The sequence below is a fragment of the Mustelus asterias genome, chromosome 8 (assembly GCF_964213995.1).
Source record: "Mustelus asterias chromosome 8, sMusAst1.hap1.1, whole genome shotgun sequence".
NCBI classification, from domain to species: Eukaryota; Metazoa; Chordata; class Chondrichthyes; order Carcharhiniformes; family Triakidae; genus Mustelus; species Mustelus asterias.
The window spans coordinates 104,974,584-104,993,905 of record NC_135808.1 but is presented as its reverse complement, the minus strand read 5'-3'; the positions used below and the strand labels follow the sequence as shown (position 1 = coordinate 104,993,905).

General features: G+C 39.7%; 1 protein-coding gene across 2 annotated transcripts in view; it reads left to right on the top strand.

The window, feature by feature from the left end:
- Positions 1–19,322, top strand: part of LOC144497417 (ERI1 exoribonuclease 3-like) — a 352,319-nt gene that overhangs the window by 14,185 nt on the left and 318,812 nt on the right. For both annotated transcript variants that reach the window (XR_013498545.1, XM_078218663.1), the window contains exon 2: positions 11,591–11,888. Coding sequence is in view for 1 of the 2 variants with exons in the window: in XM_078218663.1 (XP_078074789.1) it covers positions 11,598–11,888 (291 nt within the window). In the remaining variant the exon portion in view is untranslated. The remainder of the gene's footprint in view (positions 1–11,590; positions 11,889–19,322) is intronic.

Below are 19,322 nucleotides of genomic sequence, written 5' to 3'. Positions count from 1 at the left end.
TTGGTTTCAGATTCCAGCATCCGCAGTAATTTGCTTTTATCCTGTGGTTATTGAATACTTGAGGACTATGCACAGTTTTGAAGTGCACATTATGAGAAGAATATAGAAGCATTGGTAAAGGTGCAAAAACAATTCACAAGGATGATATTGTAAGTGAGAAGATGTATCTATCGGAAAAGGCTGATGTGACTGGGGTTCTTTCCTCTAGAAAAGATGAGGCTGAAGGGTGACCAGATAAAATTCTGAAAACATTTGACAGGGTAGATATAGAGGACATTTTCCCATTTGAGAGCGAGTCCAAATTGAAGAAACATAAATATATGTTTCACCAATAAACCAAAAGGAAATTCGGCAGAAACTTGTTTACAAAGAGTGTGGTCAGAAGGTGAAATGCATTACCAAAAAGAGTAGTTGATGAAAATAGTATAGATAAGCACATGAAGGAGAAAGAAATAGAAGGTTATGCCAATTGGGGTTAGGTGAAGACAGGTAGCAAGAGATTCATGTGCAGCATGAATGCCTCCATTATCTAGTTGAATCAAATACCTGTTTCCTTGCTGTAAGCCTGATGTAAACTCAAAAAATGCTAACAGGCGCCAGAAATGTGACAACATTGATCACACGCCTGTGCTGATTTTTTTCAGCAAGCATTGACATCGGAACCAAGCCCCCAGATGCTGACAGTCATCATGAAACACCAATGTTTAGATAATATGATTAAGATTGACCATATTTGTGTTGAACAGGTTATATTTAATCTAATTTTCTGGGCAGAATTTACAGGAATGAAAGAGGAGTGATCTAACCCGTGCAGTCAATTACTGTTGTGTAGCTACTTTCGTTTAAACATTAACGTGAAACAATTCTAAACGTTATTTCAAAGATATTTGTAATATCACAACAGCAATCTAACACATTGAATACAGAAAAATAATACAATGCAGTGAAAAAATAAGGGGGACTGAAACTGGAGGCAAGTTACAGAAGCAACAAAAAAGACGATCCAATAGATGGACTTGAGTTGACTTTTGAGGAAGAAGGGAGCTATTCCCAGAAAAGAGATGTAGGAACCAAATTCTAAGAGTGCAACAGTACCATGGCTAATATTACAGCCCCAGTGGTATGCAGAGAGAGGTAATGCATAAGTATGAGGTAAGATAGCAGGCAATTCTCTGGCCCATGTGCTTATGCGCAGATCACATTGAGGCCAGGCGGGGCCAGAAAATTGCAGGGAAGGGGCCCACAGCACATTCAGTGCTGGGGAGAATCCTCTTTGGGATTTTCCCTGCCCTCATATCCTGACATAATCTGGTTCACGCCCCTGCTGAGACCAAACATCTTTCCATTCCAGCCTTAAATATATTCAATGATGGAGCATCCACAATTCCACAATCCTCTGGGGTTGAGAATTCCAAAGATTCAAATCTTTTGACTAACAAAATTACTCCCTCTCAGTCCTAAGTGCCAGGAAAATAACCTTTGTGTTTAGCTGGTCAAATCACTTCAGACTTTCACTGAGATTTTCACTGAGATCACTTCTCATTCTTCTAAACTCCAGAGAGTATAGACTTAATTCCATGAGTGGAATCAAGCAAAAATTGGAAATTATTATCAAGTATCTTAAATGAGGATAAATGGTAGAGTTTTATGATTATTTTTCAGTCCCACGCATTAGGGATACCATGAGGCAGAACTTCGTGTAAACCTGCTGATATCAAGCAGTGGTATTCTATGTGACTGTGGCAAAGGTAAACCATCCCTACTGATCCCTCTCAACCTGTCTGCAGCCTTTAACAGGGTTGACCACACCATTCAACTCCAATGCCCCGCCAACGTTGTCCAGCTGAGTAGAATTGCGCTTAGCTGGTTCCATTCTTATCTGTCTAGTTGTGGCCAAATTCTTTTCGTCATGTACTCACTCCTAATTGACATTTACCAACCTTATACATAGCCCTACAGGTAGTGTCTTTTTTAACTACCCACTAATGATTAACTGTTTTAGAAATGATATAACCGAAAGTCTCTAATAGTGCCAAACTGTTTGATGCCATATCGTGATTACTGTACGCAAATACTCCACATAATTTTTTTTCTGCATTTGCTGTACTCTCATTGATACATTTGAGAATAATTTAAGTACTCTCACTACATTCTTTTAGCAATACGATGAATAAACTAACAACAAATTTGGATTAGCATTTTGTGAAAAAGTGCTAGCTAATAGTGAACCCCTTCCCCTGTAGAATCACTGTCAGCAGCCCCTCTTCCCAATTCCCTCCCCCACTCTCTCACTCAGCAGCCTCTCTTCCCAGTACCCCTCCTTTGACTCGTTCATTCAACAGACCCTCTTCCCAGACTCTCTACCCCCAACTTAGTCCTTTGTGCCTTTGTGAGACAGCTCCACGAGACATATTGTGTCTGTCAGTTCATTGACCTGTTGGTCAAGCAGCTGCCTCTCCAACTTGGCCGGTGTTTTGACCAGCAGCTGCTGCTCTTGCACCACTGCCATGTTTGTGCCTGAGGGCAGTGTGTAGCAAAAGAGGATGGGATCAAGGAACATCAGAGTTGATATTGCAAGACAGATCATTCAAAAATGTTGCACAAAAATGCACAGAATCTTTTTGTGACTGTTTTGTGAGCAATTTAATGAAGACCCTTTTGAGGGGCTACTTGTTAGGTCACTCGAGGCCTAGTATCAATGTGTAATCCACTCCTTCTGCAATGGGATACTAAATATTGGACTCCGATCTGGATAGTCAAATAAGCATCTGTTTATTTTAGGTGACTGTGCTCGCAATGTGTTTGCAAGCTCACCTGAAAACTAAGTCATGTGGTCAAGCGGTGGTCATTTCTTAATTTTCGATTGCTGTCTCCTCCATTTCCCAACATAATCAGAGCAAACTGCAATTTGAAAGTGCCCTCATTGTCTCCTTTCCCAACATGTCTAGTTCATGCTGACATTTTTCTCCCTCTTACTTTTCCCCTCCTGGCCTCGTAATACAACTCCTGCTTCAGTTAAACTTGGTGCTTTTCTTCCACAACCCTGTTGAAATCGACTCACTTCATTGAAATCATAGAAAATTTACAGCACATCCTCCTATCGTACCCATGCCAATCACCGTTTCTTTATCACGCTAGATTTGACATTCATTCTGAGGTCCAGGAAATGGAAGTGTGTTCTGATGACTTTATCAAAACCAACTTATTGTGTTAAAACCTTGTAATAATATCCCAGCTACCTGTTCCGCATTATTAGTATTTCAAGAATAACTGGACACTGCTGATGGAATTTATTTTTTAATCTACATCTTCCTTTTCCCTCCTCTATTTCCTTTTGCTTTTGTTCCATGTATTGCCTCAAGTCCTCTGATTAACACCTGCATTGTACTGTCTTTTGTACGATAGGGAACCCTAGATTTTGCTTCCTTATCTCATGGTTAATAGAAGTTTCTCATTTAGGCGAACAGGCACTTTTTAATGTTCCATTTTAAGCTATTATATTCATAATTAGAAATTGTTTGTAAGGGTTTTTGGAATGAGAAGCCAAGAATTATTCTTAAAATTTCTGCTTGGGTAAGAAAACATTGGCAAAAAGAGTAATGTTCACATTGGACCTATTTATGTTATGTCGATAATAATGTTGTTCCCAAACTAATTTGAATTTTGTCAGCATAATACAATAAATAGTTTATTGCAGCACATTCACATCTATCTGATATTTTGTTTCAACAAATCAATAAATAATTTAACAATTTCTGCTGTTTACATTAAATAAACATTAAGACTAATGTGTGCCACAAAATCTGTGCATTTGTTTAGTAACTCCATGATTGTTAGTGACAGTGGCGTTTTCTGTTCTTGATTGTGAATAGTTCAGCTGGTTTTCAGAATTTTATTCACCAATTCCTTGATCTTGTTATTTGAATACTGAACAAATCTGATTTTGACATCATGGGCAGTGTTGCCAGAGAGGGCTCAGCATCATCTCCAGTGGGAAAGACCCACTATTAAGTGCACTATTGTTTCATAGCTGGTTATCCATTTTCCGAATCAGGCAGCAGAAGATATTCTGTGATTTACAATTGTTTTATTGTTACACTGTAGTTCAGTACAAATACTAATTTACACTCCTCCTTTCTGGACCTTCTCCCTGTCCAGTGGCACCCACCCCAGCAGAAAATCCCAGCCCTTAAATACAGACTTCAATAAATTTCACCTGCTCACAAGTTGCTCTCAAGTTTGTTCTGGTTTATTCTTAAAGGGACCTGCCATTCTAACATTGTCAACTATCAGGCAACTAAGTAGTCACGTTCCTTGATCTCTGGGATTAAGGACTTTGGGAGTTTAAATTCTATCCCGCCATCTCTCCCATGGCAGCTGGCGGAATTTAAATTTAAGTCAGAATCTGGAATTGAAAAGCTAGTCTCAGTAATGGTGATCATTAAATCATTGTTGATTGTCATAAAAATCCATCTTGTTCCCTTTTAGGAAAGGAGATCTGACATCCTTACCTGGTCTGGCCTATGTTGTCTCCAGACCCATGACAGTGTGGTTGTCTGTTACTTGCCCTCTGAAATGGTGTGACAATTGGGATGGACAACAGCTGTTGACCTTGCCAGCAATGCCCATTTCCCATGCTCATCCACTAATTTCAGGTATACCCCAAGATTCCAGATGTGGCTTTGTTGCATAGGAGCATGGGTCAGTTTTCACCTGGACCGGATAGCATTCAGCACTACCTCTTTTACCTTTCATCAATCCTAAGCTGTTGCTATTCACTTCTGTCCATTTTTTCAGCAGCTAATTATCTGATATTAAGACTTGAATGAATTGATACTTTCTCCACCTTAAATCAATGAAATAAAACTACAGATACCTATATACCTTGAGTTACAATGCCATTAAACACCAAGCCACCTTACACTAAGGCCAGAAGATGCTCAGCCTTGGCATAAAACTTGACCCTGAGTTCAGTTTCCTGTCCCTAATCCAAGACTGATTCCTCTCACTTCTAAAACTTCACTTGTTCCGCATTCATCTCTTGCCCCCTTCTTCTAAATCAATACTATTGTTCAGATCTTCATTTCCTATGCAATGCATCCTTGCAGTTTGGCCTGTTTATTCACATGCGCAAAAGCTTGCATTCCACCAACTCTTATTCTTCTATAAAGCCTCCACCTGATCAGTCCTACTTCTTACTGCCCAGTTACTATTTATATGAATATAGAAGACTTTTGGATTCCTCTTCATGTTAACTTCCACTCTCTTAAGTGTCTCATTTCCTTTTTCACTTCCCCGCTTATCGACTTGCCATCTGCCATATGCATCCTTTTTCTGCTTCATCTGACTCTCTATCTCTTTTATCATCCAGGGAGCTCTGACTTTGCTTAACTACTGTTCCCCCTTGTGGGAATGTATTCGAGCCAACTCTTCTTTAAAGGCAGCCCATTGCTTTGTTAGTTTTCCCTGCCAATCTGTCATTCCAATTTACCTGGGACTGGTCTGCTCTCAAGCCCTCTTCTGATTAACTATTTTTTCCTCAAGATTGCTGCTTATCCTTTTCGATACTAATCAAAGTATTGTAATAATTGCATTCTGATTGACTCGGGCTTCTAGGTGCCACATTTGGTCAAATGCTGCCATGATGTCAAGGGCTGTTACTTTCACCTCACCTCTTCACTACCCGCGCCTGATGGGTAGTTTGAAAACTGCTCCAATAATAACAGACCCATTGACTAAAGCATAGTTTAAATTCACTCTACACAGTGGAACAGGTAAACAATTTCCAATGTCCTGTATTAATATACATTTATTTCGCAAACACTCTGGAGAGAAATTCACATCTTTAGCTAACCCTGGGAATTGAGCCAACACTGTATCTCAAAGGATACAATCTCTTTGGCCCCTTTCATCAGACACAAACAGAATTACTTCACCCTGAAATATAAAATCCCATTATCTTTTATGTTTCAATTTACATCCACTGTAAGTACATTAGATGGTATCGGTTTGTCACATGCTTCACTCACTGGTGCAACATCTTTTGGAACTACAGACAGAGTTGAGAGGGTTGGCTTATGAGGAGAGACTGAGTAGACTGGGGCTATACTCATTGGAATTCAGAAAAATGAGGGGAGATCTTATAGAAACATATAAGATTATGAAAGGAAATAGATAAGATAGAAGCAGGGAAGTTGTTTGCACTGGCGGGTGAAACTAGAACTAGGGGGCATAGCCTCAAAATAAGGGGAAGTAGATTTAGGACTGAGTTGAGGAGGAACTTCTTCACACGAAGGGTTGTGAATCTGTGGAATTCCCTGCCCAGTGAAGCAGTTGAGGCTACCTCATTGAATGTTTTTAAGGCCGGAAAGCTTACACCTTTAAAAAGGTGTTTGGATGAGCACTTGAAATACCATAACGTTTAAGGATATGGGACAAGTGCTGGAAAATGGTATTTGCGTGACTTCAGTGGTAGTTATTGTCAGTGTAGACTCGATGGTACCTAAGTCTTTACTGTGCTCTATGACTCTATGACCACCACCTGCAAGATCCCCAAGACACACTGTCCTGACGTGAATAAAATGTGAAATCTTGCCAGATGTACTGCAGCAGCTCACAATTTCACATTGCTGTTTCTTCATTGGCGCTGGTCAAAATCCTGGAACTCCCTTCCCAACAGCACTGAGAGTGTATGTACGTGGACTGCAGTGGTTCCAGAAGGCCACACACCACCATCTTCTCAAAGGCAATTAGGGATGGGCAATAAATACTGGCCTCGCCAGCGACGTCCATATCCCACGAACAAATTAAAGAATGATTGTTAACTTGCAGCAGTTTTCTCAAATGATATAAAATACATTTCTACTCCTTCCCACTAAATTTAGGTACTTGACAAATATTCAAATCATAAACTGGAGTTCAATCTGATTTACTACTACTCCCACTTGTGCATGTAATCAAAACCTTTCTATCCAGTTTAAATTTCCAGGCTTCCCTCTCTCTCTTTTTCTTACCCTTGGAATTCCAATTCAAGTTTTCACATTTCCCTTTTTGTTTTCTCTTTTTCAAGTTCAAGCTTTTGTTTTACCATTTACTTTTCAAATTTAAATTGCTTCATCTACAGCTGAATCCTAGCTAACTTCATCTGTGGTTTATCTGGATTTGCCTTTTTGCCCCTCAAAATTCACAGGTTGAGCCAATACTTAAATTATTTCTGCTTTCTCAGTGCTTACTTTTAACTCTTATTTCTAATTTTTCTGCCACAGCTTTTAAATTAACATCTGTTAACTGTGCATGGTACTCACAGACATGCCATGTCCTCTGTTTTGAAGAAAGCTTCAGCAATAGATGTAGCCATTTTAACTTTGCAATAAATTCCGCAAATGTCACTGCAAAATCTTATTAATTTAAACTCTGGCCAAACCCAATGTACTTGTCCCAATCTGTAGATTTGAAATCCTGGACAATTCCCCCAATTTGTTGTGATCTCTGCAGAGCCTGATATATTTTAAAAATAAACATAAACTTCTAGTTAATAGCTGAAAGAATGAAATGGCAAGATTTCACATTTTAAAACTTTTACTGTAACAAAAGACTTAAAGCACTCTTGACTAAAACACTTGTTGTAGTAATTTATATCCATGTTCTCTTTTTTTTCATTTCAGCACAACCAAAAACACACTTCACAGGTACACTTACACTGTCCTTTAAATAGACATTCAATTTTCCTGGAACCAGTTCAAGGTCATTCTTTTCCTACAAGTATTTACTTCAGTTCTTTTTCTTTCTCAGCCTGGAAAATTTTAATCTCAGAACTGTCTTTCACAGTGAGGTATTTTCCCCAGAAATTCTTCCTCTAAACAAGCTATCTGAATTTTACAGCTTCATTTTAAGTCCTCAAGAATTTGGTGTTTTCAATCTGAATATGATTGTCCACCCAAAGCATCCTGCTGCCTACAGCTGCTTTCCTTATCTTGGATCCTGGCAGACTAAGCTTATCTGTGCGTTTCCCCTCTCAAAGCCCATCTCCATGGCAATGAGAATCACATGGGCTTTGTATCCAGGTGTAAAAGCTGATTAACTCTCTTGGAGACCCAAAACCTCTTGTCTTTAAAGCAAATGGACAGTTTAAAGCACAAAACAATAACGGAAAATGCTGGAGAAACTCAGCCGGTCTGACAGCATCTGTGGAGAGAGAATAGAGCCAACATTTCGAGTCAGGATGATCCTTTGTCAGTATTTTGCCTTTATGTTGGAGTTTAAAGCACAACTGTTTACAGCCCCGACCATTCTCAACAGGTTTCTAGAGCCTTGGAGACTTGTAGTCTACCCGCAGACAGACTGGTTACCACTATTACCTCCCAGCAGGTTTCCTGATCCAGCACAGAATACAGCAAGTGAAGATGCAACTGTAAATTCATGCCGGTGCGAAACCGATTTCTTGGCATGCCACCATATTCTCTCCCCCCCCGCCCCTCTCCTATCGAACCCGCTGGCAGAGGCTTGGGAGAGTTTTGCCCTAACCTTCACCTTTAGGCAGGAAAGCAATGATTTAAAAACTGTATAACAGCTCCACCTGGAATTGCTTGGTCTAATTCTTCATTAAAACATCCAGGTACTAAAAATACTTGCTGTTCTGGGCATCATTTACTAATTTTGATCAAAATGATGGAAGATTATCTTCAGGAAATGAACCTTTCCCCTTTTTGTTTTCTGTTTGATTTACCTTAGTTAGAAAGTACACAAATAAAGTCCAAAACTCCCTCTAGACTACAGTGCTACAACTTACATTTCCCGAATTTTACTTTTTGCATTGTGCATTACTACATGGTAACTAGTGGCATGCCGCAGGGATCGGTACGGGGGCCTCAACTATTTACCATTTATATAGACGATCTGGAGGAGGGGACTGAGTGTAGGGTAACAAAGTTTGCAGACGACACAAAGATAAGTGGAAAAGTGAATCGTGTGGAGGGCGTAGAAGGTCTGCAGAGAGATTTGGACAGGCTGATGGAGTATAATGTTGACAAATGCGAGGTTATTCACTTTGGAGGAAATAATAGCAAATTGGATTATTATCTAAATGGAAAAAATTACAACATGCTACTGTGCAAAGGGACCTGGGGGTCCTTGTGCATGAGACTCAAAAACCCAGTCTGCAGGTGCAACAGGTGATCAAGAAGGCAAATGGGATGTTGGCCTATATCGCAAGGGGGATAGAATATTAGGGCGGCACGGTAACACAGTGGTTAGCACTGCTGCTTCACAGGTCCAGGGTCCCGGGTTCGATTCCCGGCTCGGGTCACTGTCTGTGTGGAGTTTGCACATTCTCCTCGTGTCTGCGTGGGTTTCCTCCGGGTGCTCCGGTTTCCTCCCACAGTCCAAAGATGTGCGGGTTAGGTTGATTGGCCAGGTTAAAAATTGCCCCTTAGAGTCCTAGGATGCGTAGGTTAGAGGGATTAGCGGGTAAAAAAAAAAAAGGGATTAGCGGGTAGGGCCTGGGTGGGATTGTGGTCGGTGCAGACTCGATGGGCCGAATGGCCTCCTTCTGCACTGTAGGGTTTCTATGATTTCTATGATTTCTATGATAAAAGCAGAGATGTCTTGCTGCATCTGTACAGAGCATTGGTGAGGCCGCAGCTGGAATACTGTGTGCAGTATTGGTCCCCTTATTTGCGGAAGGATATATTGGCCTTGGAGGGAGTGCAGAGAAGGTTCACCAGGTTGATACCAGAGATGAGGGCTGTTGGTTATGAGGAGAGACTGAGCAGATTGGGTTTGTACTCGTTGGAATTTAGAAGGCTGAGGGGGGATCTTATAGAGACCTATAAGATAATGAAGGGGCTGGATAGGGTAGAGGTGGAGAGATTCTTTCCACTTAGAAAGGAAACTAGAACTCGAGGGCACAGCCTCAAAATAAAGGGGGATCAGTTTAGGACAGAGTTGAGGAGGAACTTCTTCTCTCAGAGGGTGGTGAATCTCTGGAATTCTCTGCCCACTGAAGTGGTGGAGGCTACCTCATTGAATATGTTTAAATCACGGATAGATGGATTCCTGATCGGTAAGGGAATTAGGGGTTATGGAGATCAGGCAGGTAAGTGGAACTGATCCACTTCAGATCAGCAATGATCTTATTGAATGGCAGGGCAGGCTCGAGGGGCCAGATGGCCTACTCCTGCTCCTATTTCTTATGTTCTTATTACTGCCAGTGTCATTGTTGACCATGATTCCAAAAGCTGTGTTGCTGTTAATTTGATTCAACAAAGTGGATATTAATGCTACTAATATTAGATCGACGCTTTGCATATTTACAGTGCTTTCTCATTTTGCTGGTGTATTAGTGGTACAATAGGAAGGAATATAGAACATAGAACAGTACAGCACAGAACAGGCCCTTCGGCCCACGATGTTGTGCCGAGCTTTATCTGAAACCAAGATCAAGCTATCCCACTCCCTATCATCCTGGTGTGCTCCATGTGCCTATCCAATAACCGCTTAAATGTTTCTAAAGTGTCTGACTCCACTATCACTGCAGGCAGTCCATTCCACACCCCAACCACTCTCTGCGTAAAGAACCTACCTCTGATATCCGTCCTGTATCTCCCACCACAAACCCTATAGTTATGCCCCCTTGTAATAGCTCCATCCACTCGAGGAAATAGTCTTTGAACGTTCACTCTATCTATCCCCTTCATCATTTTATACACCTCTATTAAGTCTCCCCTCAGCCTCCTCCGCTCCAGAGAGAACAGCCCTAGCTCCCTCAACCTTTCCTCATATGACCTACCCTCCAAACCAGGCAGCATCCTGGTAAATCTCCTCTGCACTCTTTCCAGCGCTTCCACATCCTTCTTATAGTGAGGTGACCAGAACTGCACACAATATTCCAAATGTGGTCTCACCAAGGTCCTGTACAGTTGCAGCATAACCCCACGGCTCTTAAACTCCAACCCCCTGTTAATAAAAGCTAACACACTATAGGCCTTCTTCACAGCTCTATCCACTTGACTGGCAACCTTTAGAGATCTGTGGATATGGACCCCAAGATCTCTCTGTTCCTCCACAGTCTTCAGAACCCTACCTTTGACCCTGTAATCCACATTTAAATTTGTCCTACCAAAATGAATCACCTCACATTTATCAGGGTTAAACTCCATTTGCCATTTTTCAGCCCAGCTTTGCATCCTATCTATGTCTCTTTGCAGCCTACAACAGCCCTCCACCTCATCCACTACTCCACCAATCTTGGTGTCATCAGCAAATTTACTGATCCACCCTTCAGCCCCCTCCTCTAAGTCATTAATAAATATGATGCTTCTGCACCAGCCTCCTAGCCTGGAATAAGAAAGGAAAAAGCGAGAAGAAGTTACCTGTAAAAAATAAATCAGTTCATGCAAATTTCTGTGATGCCACCCCGTATATAATGAACAAGATTTCTAAATGTCCATAACAACTTACAATTGAATCGGTGAATTTTTGTTTTGAGTGTTTGCTATGTTCTCACTTGCTGGTTTCAAATTACAATGTTATACAAATCTTTCTGCTATTTAATGGTTTCCTAATACTCTGAATTTCTATTGATTTGTTACAGAAACCCAATGGTGCAGTTTATCCATTGGATCAGAAGGGCCAATTTTCTTCGTAGTTTGCACAGAAGTTCTGGATTAGGACAACCTTTGGTATTTTTGTTCCATTCTGAGAGAGGAAGTGCAGAATTGGTTTCACACAGGCGATACTCAGATATTCAATCACTGCCTCTGTCGGTTGATAATATCATGGCTTCAGGGCAGCAGCCATCATCTAGATCATCTTTCCCTCCACAGACTTACCACAATTTTTTGGTTTTGGACTTTGAAGCAACGTGCGATAAACAATTGATGCAGCCTCAGGTATTCTCGTACAATAAATCTTCTGCTCGTACTTTTCTCCTAGAAGTGTCTTACCAATTCTAAACAATGTTTTTATGAGCTTTACAATTAACTTGTATCAAGATGTCATGTTGGTCTATGATTCTGAACACAGGAGTTAATTTAGATTTAACAGTCCAATTTGTAGGAGTACAACTGTTATATTCTTGGAGTCAAAGTGAAGAAGAAGTTGATGAAGCAATAATGATCTGTTTCTGGATGTCTTTTGCATTCTTCATAAATATTTCATTTAAATATTTAATTGCAATAGTGACATCTAGTGACAGATAATCAACACTGCAATTATTTTTATTAATTTGAGTTTTCCAACCTTGGATCATTTTTGTTGTGCCTCACGGGATATTATTTGACCATCGTACACCTAAACATAAGGTTAAGTCTAGTACTGACAAAGGATGTCTTGTCTTATCTGACTATGGACAGCCATAAAATCTGATGTAACTGAGAGCTGCAGTGACACCACATGAGATTGACAACTCCCTTACTGAAATATTGTTTACAGATTCATTTTGAAATAACTCCCTTTAAAGCACAGTCCATGACCTTTGTTTCCTTTTTTTGGACAAGGTGAAATAATTGTCATGGTCCACATTATCTAAAACCCTTTTAAAATCCTAAAACAAAGCAATCATGTCACCTTTCAGCTTTCGAGTAAGGACATGCCTAATTTACATAATCAAATCAATGTTCCTAGTCCATGGGTGCTAAAGTCAATAGTTGTGCCCATACTACCACTCTGCTGAGATCAGCTAACTTGACACAGATTGGAAATTATTAATTGGGAATTGGGAAGCCATTAAGGTGGAGGAAATATAAAAGAAGTCTACTTGAGAAATCTAGAAATTTTAGCAAACTGGATTTATGAATGTTGCTCATTAATCTGGCATGGTTTTAGTTTCTATTTTGCTGCATAAAAGAACTCAAAGGAACACCATATGTAGTTTGCATCATTATATTTTTGCCTCATTCAAAATATCACAAGAGGCAGTCAGTTGGCATGCCAGCCCTTCTAGTTTATAACCTTACAGTTACCACGGTGGCAGTTGCAAGGGCCTGATACTCAATAGCCATTTGAATGCAGTAACCCCTGCAAAGTTGATTTAATGGTGGTTTCCACACTATAACTTCAGCATCTTTTATTCAAAGTAGGAGTAAAGAGGGATATAGGCATTTTGCTAAAGTTACTGATAAATTATTTGATTAAACCTTATCTTATAGCTTGCTATGTCCATTTTAATAAGAAGTTATTTTGCCATCAAGGCTTCTTTCTGTTTTTTTTTAATTTAAAAAGAACTCTATTCTCAATAACGCTGTTGGGGAGTTTATGAAATTATCAGTTCCTTTTATCTTCCCAAGACTCCAGTGGGTGAAGTGAGAGTGGGAAATTTAGCCTCAGACCTCTGCTTATGCCTCCGTGGAGACCAGAAGGAATTGTGTGACAATAGCCAGAAGACAACTCCGGCTTTAATTTTGTCCCTTACTGCATAAGCAAGTGCCTAGTTTCCAATTTGTGTATTCCTACAGCAGTGCAGCTAAAATTAGGAACTTCATAAGCGTATGGGAGAGAGAGAAATCAATTCTGCATCCTATTGCTTTGTGACACCATGTACTTGAATGTGTGCCATCATCGAGCTAACTCACCATGTTAGCTAAATCTTTCTTGTTAAAACCCCTCAGCCTTCCCTAAGTTTTTCAATTAATTGGACCAGATATTTTTGAAAGTTGTTGGTTTCACTTATGTTTTGAGCAGCACCTAAAATATCGACCTTTAATAGCTTACAAATTACAAGTACAGCACTGTTTCCAGACCAGTTCAAAGCTGAATAGCACTAATAATGTAATAGTGCATCTGCATTGTAGTTTCTAAAATTTTTAACTCTGTTTTAGGTGAGATTTGATTACAGTTTTACTGTATAAAGAACACATAAATGTATAACATATATAAAATCATATTTATTTAATTCTGATGCAAAGAATTTGAATGTCACCTCAAGATAGAATGAAACAGTGACCAAAAGCAATTATGTGCTCTTCTGTTATACAAAGGGTTGAGAAAAAACATTTATTTTTTAAAAATCACTTAATTACAACTTCTATTACTTTTGTATTAAAATTTACTGATTATTAAATCAATTTTTAAAAATCAAAGTAAACCTTGTTCATAACACAGTCAGTAATGATATGAGCAGTCTAATGATATACAGATGTTTCTTATCCAAACCAAAGTATTACATATCATTGTATATTGTGAAATCCCCATTTAAATTTAATCCTGCACCTGTTATGAAAATGTAAGACAATTCATTCTGCTCTGTATTACTCTTAACTGAGATCTAAAGGGAAAGAATAAAGTATAACATTATTTCTAAGGTGAGGACTTCTCTTCTAATTGCCTTGAATCCCTTTAGACATCACAGTCCTGGACATCAGGCATCAAGATTCATCTGTCAAAGTGTAAATCAGCAATTAAAACACAAACACCAAAATGTCAAAGATGACCTAAAGCACAACAGGGCTGACAAACAAGTCTGGACAAATCAGTGGGTAATTTATAAGCATTGCACTAAAATCTAATTATTTGGCAATTCTTATTTGCAGTTAGCTTGCACTGTGCAATAAATTTATCATGCCATAAATTATTTAGAAAAGGCTATCGTGTAAATCAAAACAGAAGTAAATATTGAAAAACAAGATCCTGCACACCCATTTTACTTGTATTGTAATTTGTTACCAGAGGGTGGTGAGAAGTATTTTGTGTTGTTTCTTAAAATGGATTTCACTGTAAAGTTTATATGTTAGTCCCATCAGATTCAAAATCTAGCCAGATCATCTGGGAGAATTTAGTATTGGGAATCAGATCATTGCAAGTAATCATTGATTATTCTAGATGACTTATAAGGTATATTGTATCTGCCAGTCCAGTTATTCTGGATGCTATATCAAGCCTGATCACAATAATGCACAAATGAAAGTTAAAATATTAACACTGCAAAAGAAAATGTAGAAATTGCTGCATTTTACACAGAATAATACCTGCCTAGTTTGTGCTTCCATGCTGTGATATTTCAGGATTGAGACATTATTAATAAACAACTTGAATTTTATTGTTAAGCAATTTATCTCAACTTTTCCATGTGCTGCAGCCTTGTGGCATCCTTCCATAATTTTTCTATCGTATACAACCACAAACTACAGAAAAGCTTGGTAACTGTTTTAAGTACCAGCGTAAATCTCTGTTACCTGCTTATGAAAGAAATTATTGTATTGCCCTCATTAAATTACTTCAGCAGCAATGGAAGGTAAATCATGGTTAAAATACTCATGGGTCAGAATTTGTATAAATCTAATCTTTGTTATATTGGTAATTCAAAATTAAAGAATTCTAAACTTCCCCACACCGTATTTAAGGTAATGAGGAGATTACCAAATGGTCCATTATGGACTTACAAGTATATGAAATTGACAGGTTGGAAAGACTACCTGCCCCACTTTATGACGACTAAAGCGTCAAGACTAGATACTCCTATACTCACTTCCTCCATCCACCCCCACTGCGTATCTTGGTGAATGGTCTAATCCTGAATCCTGGAGGCATACAATAAGACCATAAGACATAGGAGCAGAATTAAGCCACTCGGCCCATCGAGTTTGTTCTGCCATTCAATCGTGGCTGATATTTTTCTCATCCCCATTCTCCTGCCTTTTCCCCATAACCCCTGATCCCCTTATTAATCAAGAACCTATCTATCTCTGTCTTAAAGACACTCAATGACCTGGTCTCCACAGCCTTCTGTGGCAAAGAGTTCCACAGATTCACCACTCTCTGGCTGAAGAAATTCCTCCTCATCCCTGTTTTAAAGGATTGTCCCTTTAGCCTGAAGTTGTGCCCTCTGGTTCTAGTTTTTCCTACTAGTGGAAACATCCACTCCACGTTCACTCTATCCAGGCCTCGCAGTATCCTGTAAGTTTCAATAAGATCCCCCCTCATCCTTCTAAACTCCAACGAGGCCAAACCCAGAGTCCTCAACCATTCCTCGTATGACAAGCTCTTCATTCCAGGGATCATTCTTGTGAACCTCCTCTGGACCCTTTCCAAGGCCAGCACATCCTTCTTTAGATATGGGGTCCAAAACTGCTCACAACACTCCAGATGGGGTCTGACCAGAGCTTTGTACAGCCTCAGAAGTACATCCCTGCTCTTGTATTCTAGCCGTCTCGACATGAATGCTAACATTGCATTTGCTTTCCTAACTGCCAACTGAACCTGCACGTTAACCTTAAGAGAATCTTGAACAATGACTCCCAAGTCCCTTTGTGTTTCTGATTTCTTAAGCATTTTCCCATTTAGAAAACTGTAAATGTTAAGCTGTCATAACATATATTGCTGAGCTGCTATTGACTCAACCATGCACAGTGGTGGCGGGGTCCAATGTATGATAAGTTAAATGGCCACAAGTTATTCAAGCTGGGTGAAGTTGATTGAGAATCCAATATAAAGAGGTCCTGATCATTGATTTCATTCTTAGTATAATGGGTCATTAGATACAGACTGTAGCTCCACCTAACCTGTCTCAGTAATGTGTCTTAACTCTAACCACAGAAGGTCACCCATACTGTACCACTATTATACTAGTGGGACTGCCAAATTAGTGGGTAGTTTTATGCTATGACCATGTGTCCATTGGGTATTGCTCTTAAATTCAGAAAGTATACTTCGCCACATTTAAATTTGAACCCAATTCTGGAGTTCAAAGGACAGTCTGAAATCCCATTGCATCATGTCAGCACCAACAGCTGTTCTATAAGCTGTGATTAAGTAAATTGTATGTAAATTTGTAATGGTGGTACCTCAATCAACAACTTTCTTGCATGTAAGGGCTGTATAATGCTGACATTGGTGCCAAACCGATCAAGTTAAAACAGTGATTTAAGAAGAAATTGAAATTTGCCTTATTTTTAAGTAATATTGACTCTACCGTAGTATCAAAAATATTTTTTATTTTTAGATCATTTAAACCCCTCAGCTAGATTACACCTCAATCGCCTTGCCCCATTATTATCTGCATAGCTTCAGATCTTTGTTTGCAGATAAAACATCTTTACTGAAACTGTATTCTTGAGAATTATCTCTACATACTACTTCTGCACTTCAGAAATGAGTTAAAAGTGTGGACTTTTTTGTCCTTAGGGAACAAAATAGTACTTTTGTGAATCAGTCTAAAATTAATTCTTAAAATTACATTTGCATCAGTTTATTCTACTCTGAAAGTTCTCTCCCTTTGTGTATACAACAAGTTTCCAGGTGAACTTAATGGAAGAGCTGCACATTGTTCTTTGGGATTTTGTTCCCTACTCACCATGAACTTATCAGCAGCACATTTGTTCCTGGAATTGCTCTAGAATTTTTGTGCTGTCTACCACTGTCTAGTGGTTGGGAGTAAATAAGTGGTTGGACTCTTAGCCAGGACAGTAATAGGCACATTACAATTGACCTTCATGACCTATGCGTTAGGGAGGGAAAAATCAAAGGTAAGTGGAAACCATGCATTGTATCAACATGATAGTGGGAGTGGGAGGAAGAAATAATGAGAAGCTGAAGAGATAATGGAAGGTGATGGGATAACGGCCACAATGAGAGTGAGAGGTTTAGGGGAAAAATAGAGATGTGAAAAATGATGGGAAGAGAACGACCCAATTTTTCAGACGATGACCCAGTGCCTCCACCTGAAAGGAAAGAGCGAGGAGCCCAAAATGTTAGCATTTTACTGACTCCACAATAAAAGTGTAGGCTGCTGCCAGCCACTGCTCACTACATACTGCTTCATCAATGTCTTACAACTTCGACCTAGTCACTGTTTCCTCTTACCCCTCTGCCCACCCCTGCCTGCCTTTCTCCCTGTTTCTGCATCCCACATCTTCCAATTGCTGCTTTGTCCCTCCCTGGTTGACCCCTTTTCCACAACCTAATGTCATTGCAGTGACCAGAAATTCAAAGGACGCAGCATGTGTCTGCAGTTTTCTGGCATGATCGATTTGAGAACTGAGGCCCAATTGACTTTGGGAGTACCCATTCCAATGCAATAATAATTCCCTGCACCCAATTCATACTGGCCTGCCTGTTTTCTGTTTCTTATCTCCCAACCAGTTACCAATCCATGTTACAAGGTTATCTCGAATTAATTACTTTTCATTTTTGCAAATAAATTCCTTGTGCAAAAATTTATCAAATGCCATTCCAGGAAATTCATATCTTCAATGTCCATAAGTACTCTCTTATGTACCATATTAGCAACCCCCTTAAAAATTTCAACTGGGTTATTCAAACATTGCATAGCTTTCACAAATGCATTCTGACTCTCTTTGATCAGCTGACATTTGCTCCAGTGCTCAATCACTATTCTTAATGATAGATTCTACACAACTGCTGTTCAACTGACAGGTAAGTAGTTACCTGGCTTCTCCCTTCCTTACTTCTTAAACAATGGATTGATATTTGCAATATTTCAGTCCAAAATTACACTTTCAGAATCTGGAGAGTTTTGGAAAATTATGATTGTCATACCTATAGTTTCCAAACCAATTTATTTCAATGACTTAGGGTGGAATCTGCCAGATCCTCGAGGTTTGTCTATCCTCTGTCCATTATTATCTGCATTACCATTTTTTAACTTGCATCCACCAATTTATTTTTTACACTCCTAAAAGTTCTAATTAGAAATTAGTCTTATATCAAGCATGGCTTCATAACATTTTTAAGTGTCAAATTGTAATAATTCTTGTTTACCAGCTAAGGGAAAAACAACGGCCGGAATTCTCCGCCCATTCGTGCCAGCAGGATTCTCCGATCCCGCCGGCAGCACACCCCCACCTCTGGGTTTCCCACCAGTGTGGGGTGACGTCAATGGGAATTCCCACCTCCCGCTGGTGGGAAACATGCGGCTGGGAGACTGGAGAATCTCACCCAACATGTTTATTTACAGATTAAGGCTGTAGCCAGTTCCTGAAAAGGTGCTGGAAAAGCTGGCCCTGCTTACCACGTGATCCCTCACCTTGCTCCCCTATGGATTCCTCAGTCATGTGACCCTTACTGTGCAAATTGCTTCTTAAAGGGACAATCACGACATTCCTCCCCCTCTAAGTCCATTTATACAAATGTCAATACTCAATTTACACATTGCCAGATGATGAAACATTTAGTACACGAATCCAGTCCATTATAAATTAAGTCTTTCAGGTGGTTTCTAATCCCTAGTGGCCCGGCGTAACACCTCTGTCTGGGGTACTTCCACTGGAGTGCTGTCAGTTGAAACACCAATTGCAGATGTCTCTTCAGACACAGGCATTACAGTTCCACCTGCTTCCATGGGGACGTCAGTTTCGCCTGTAACAGGGTGG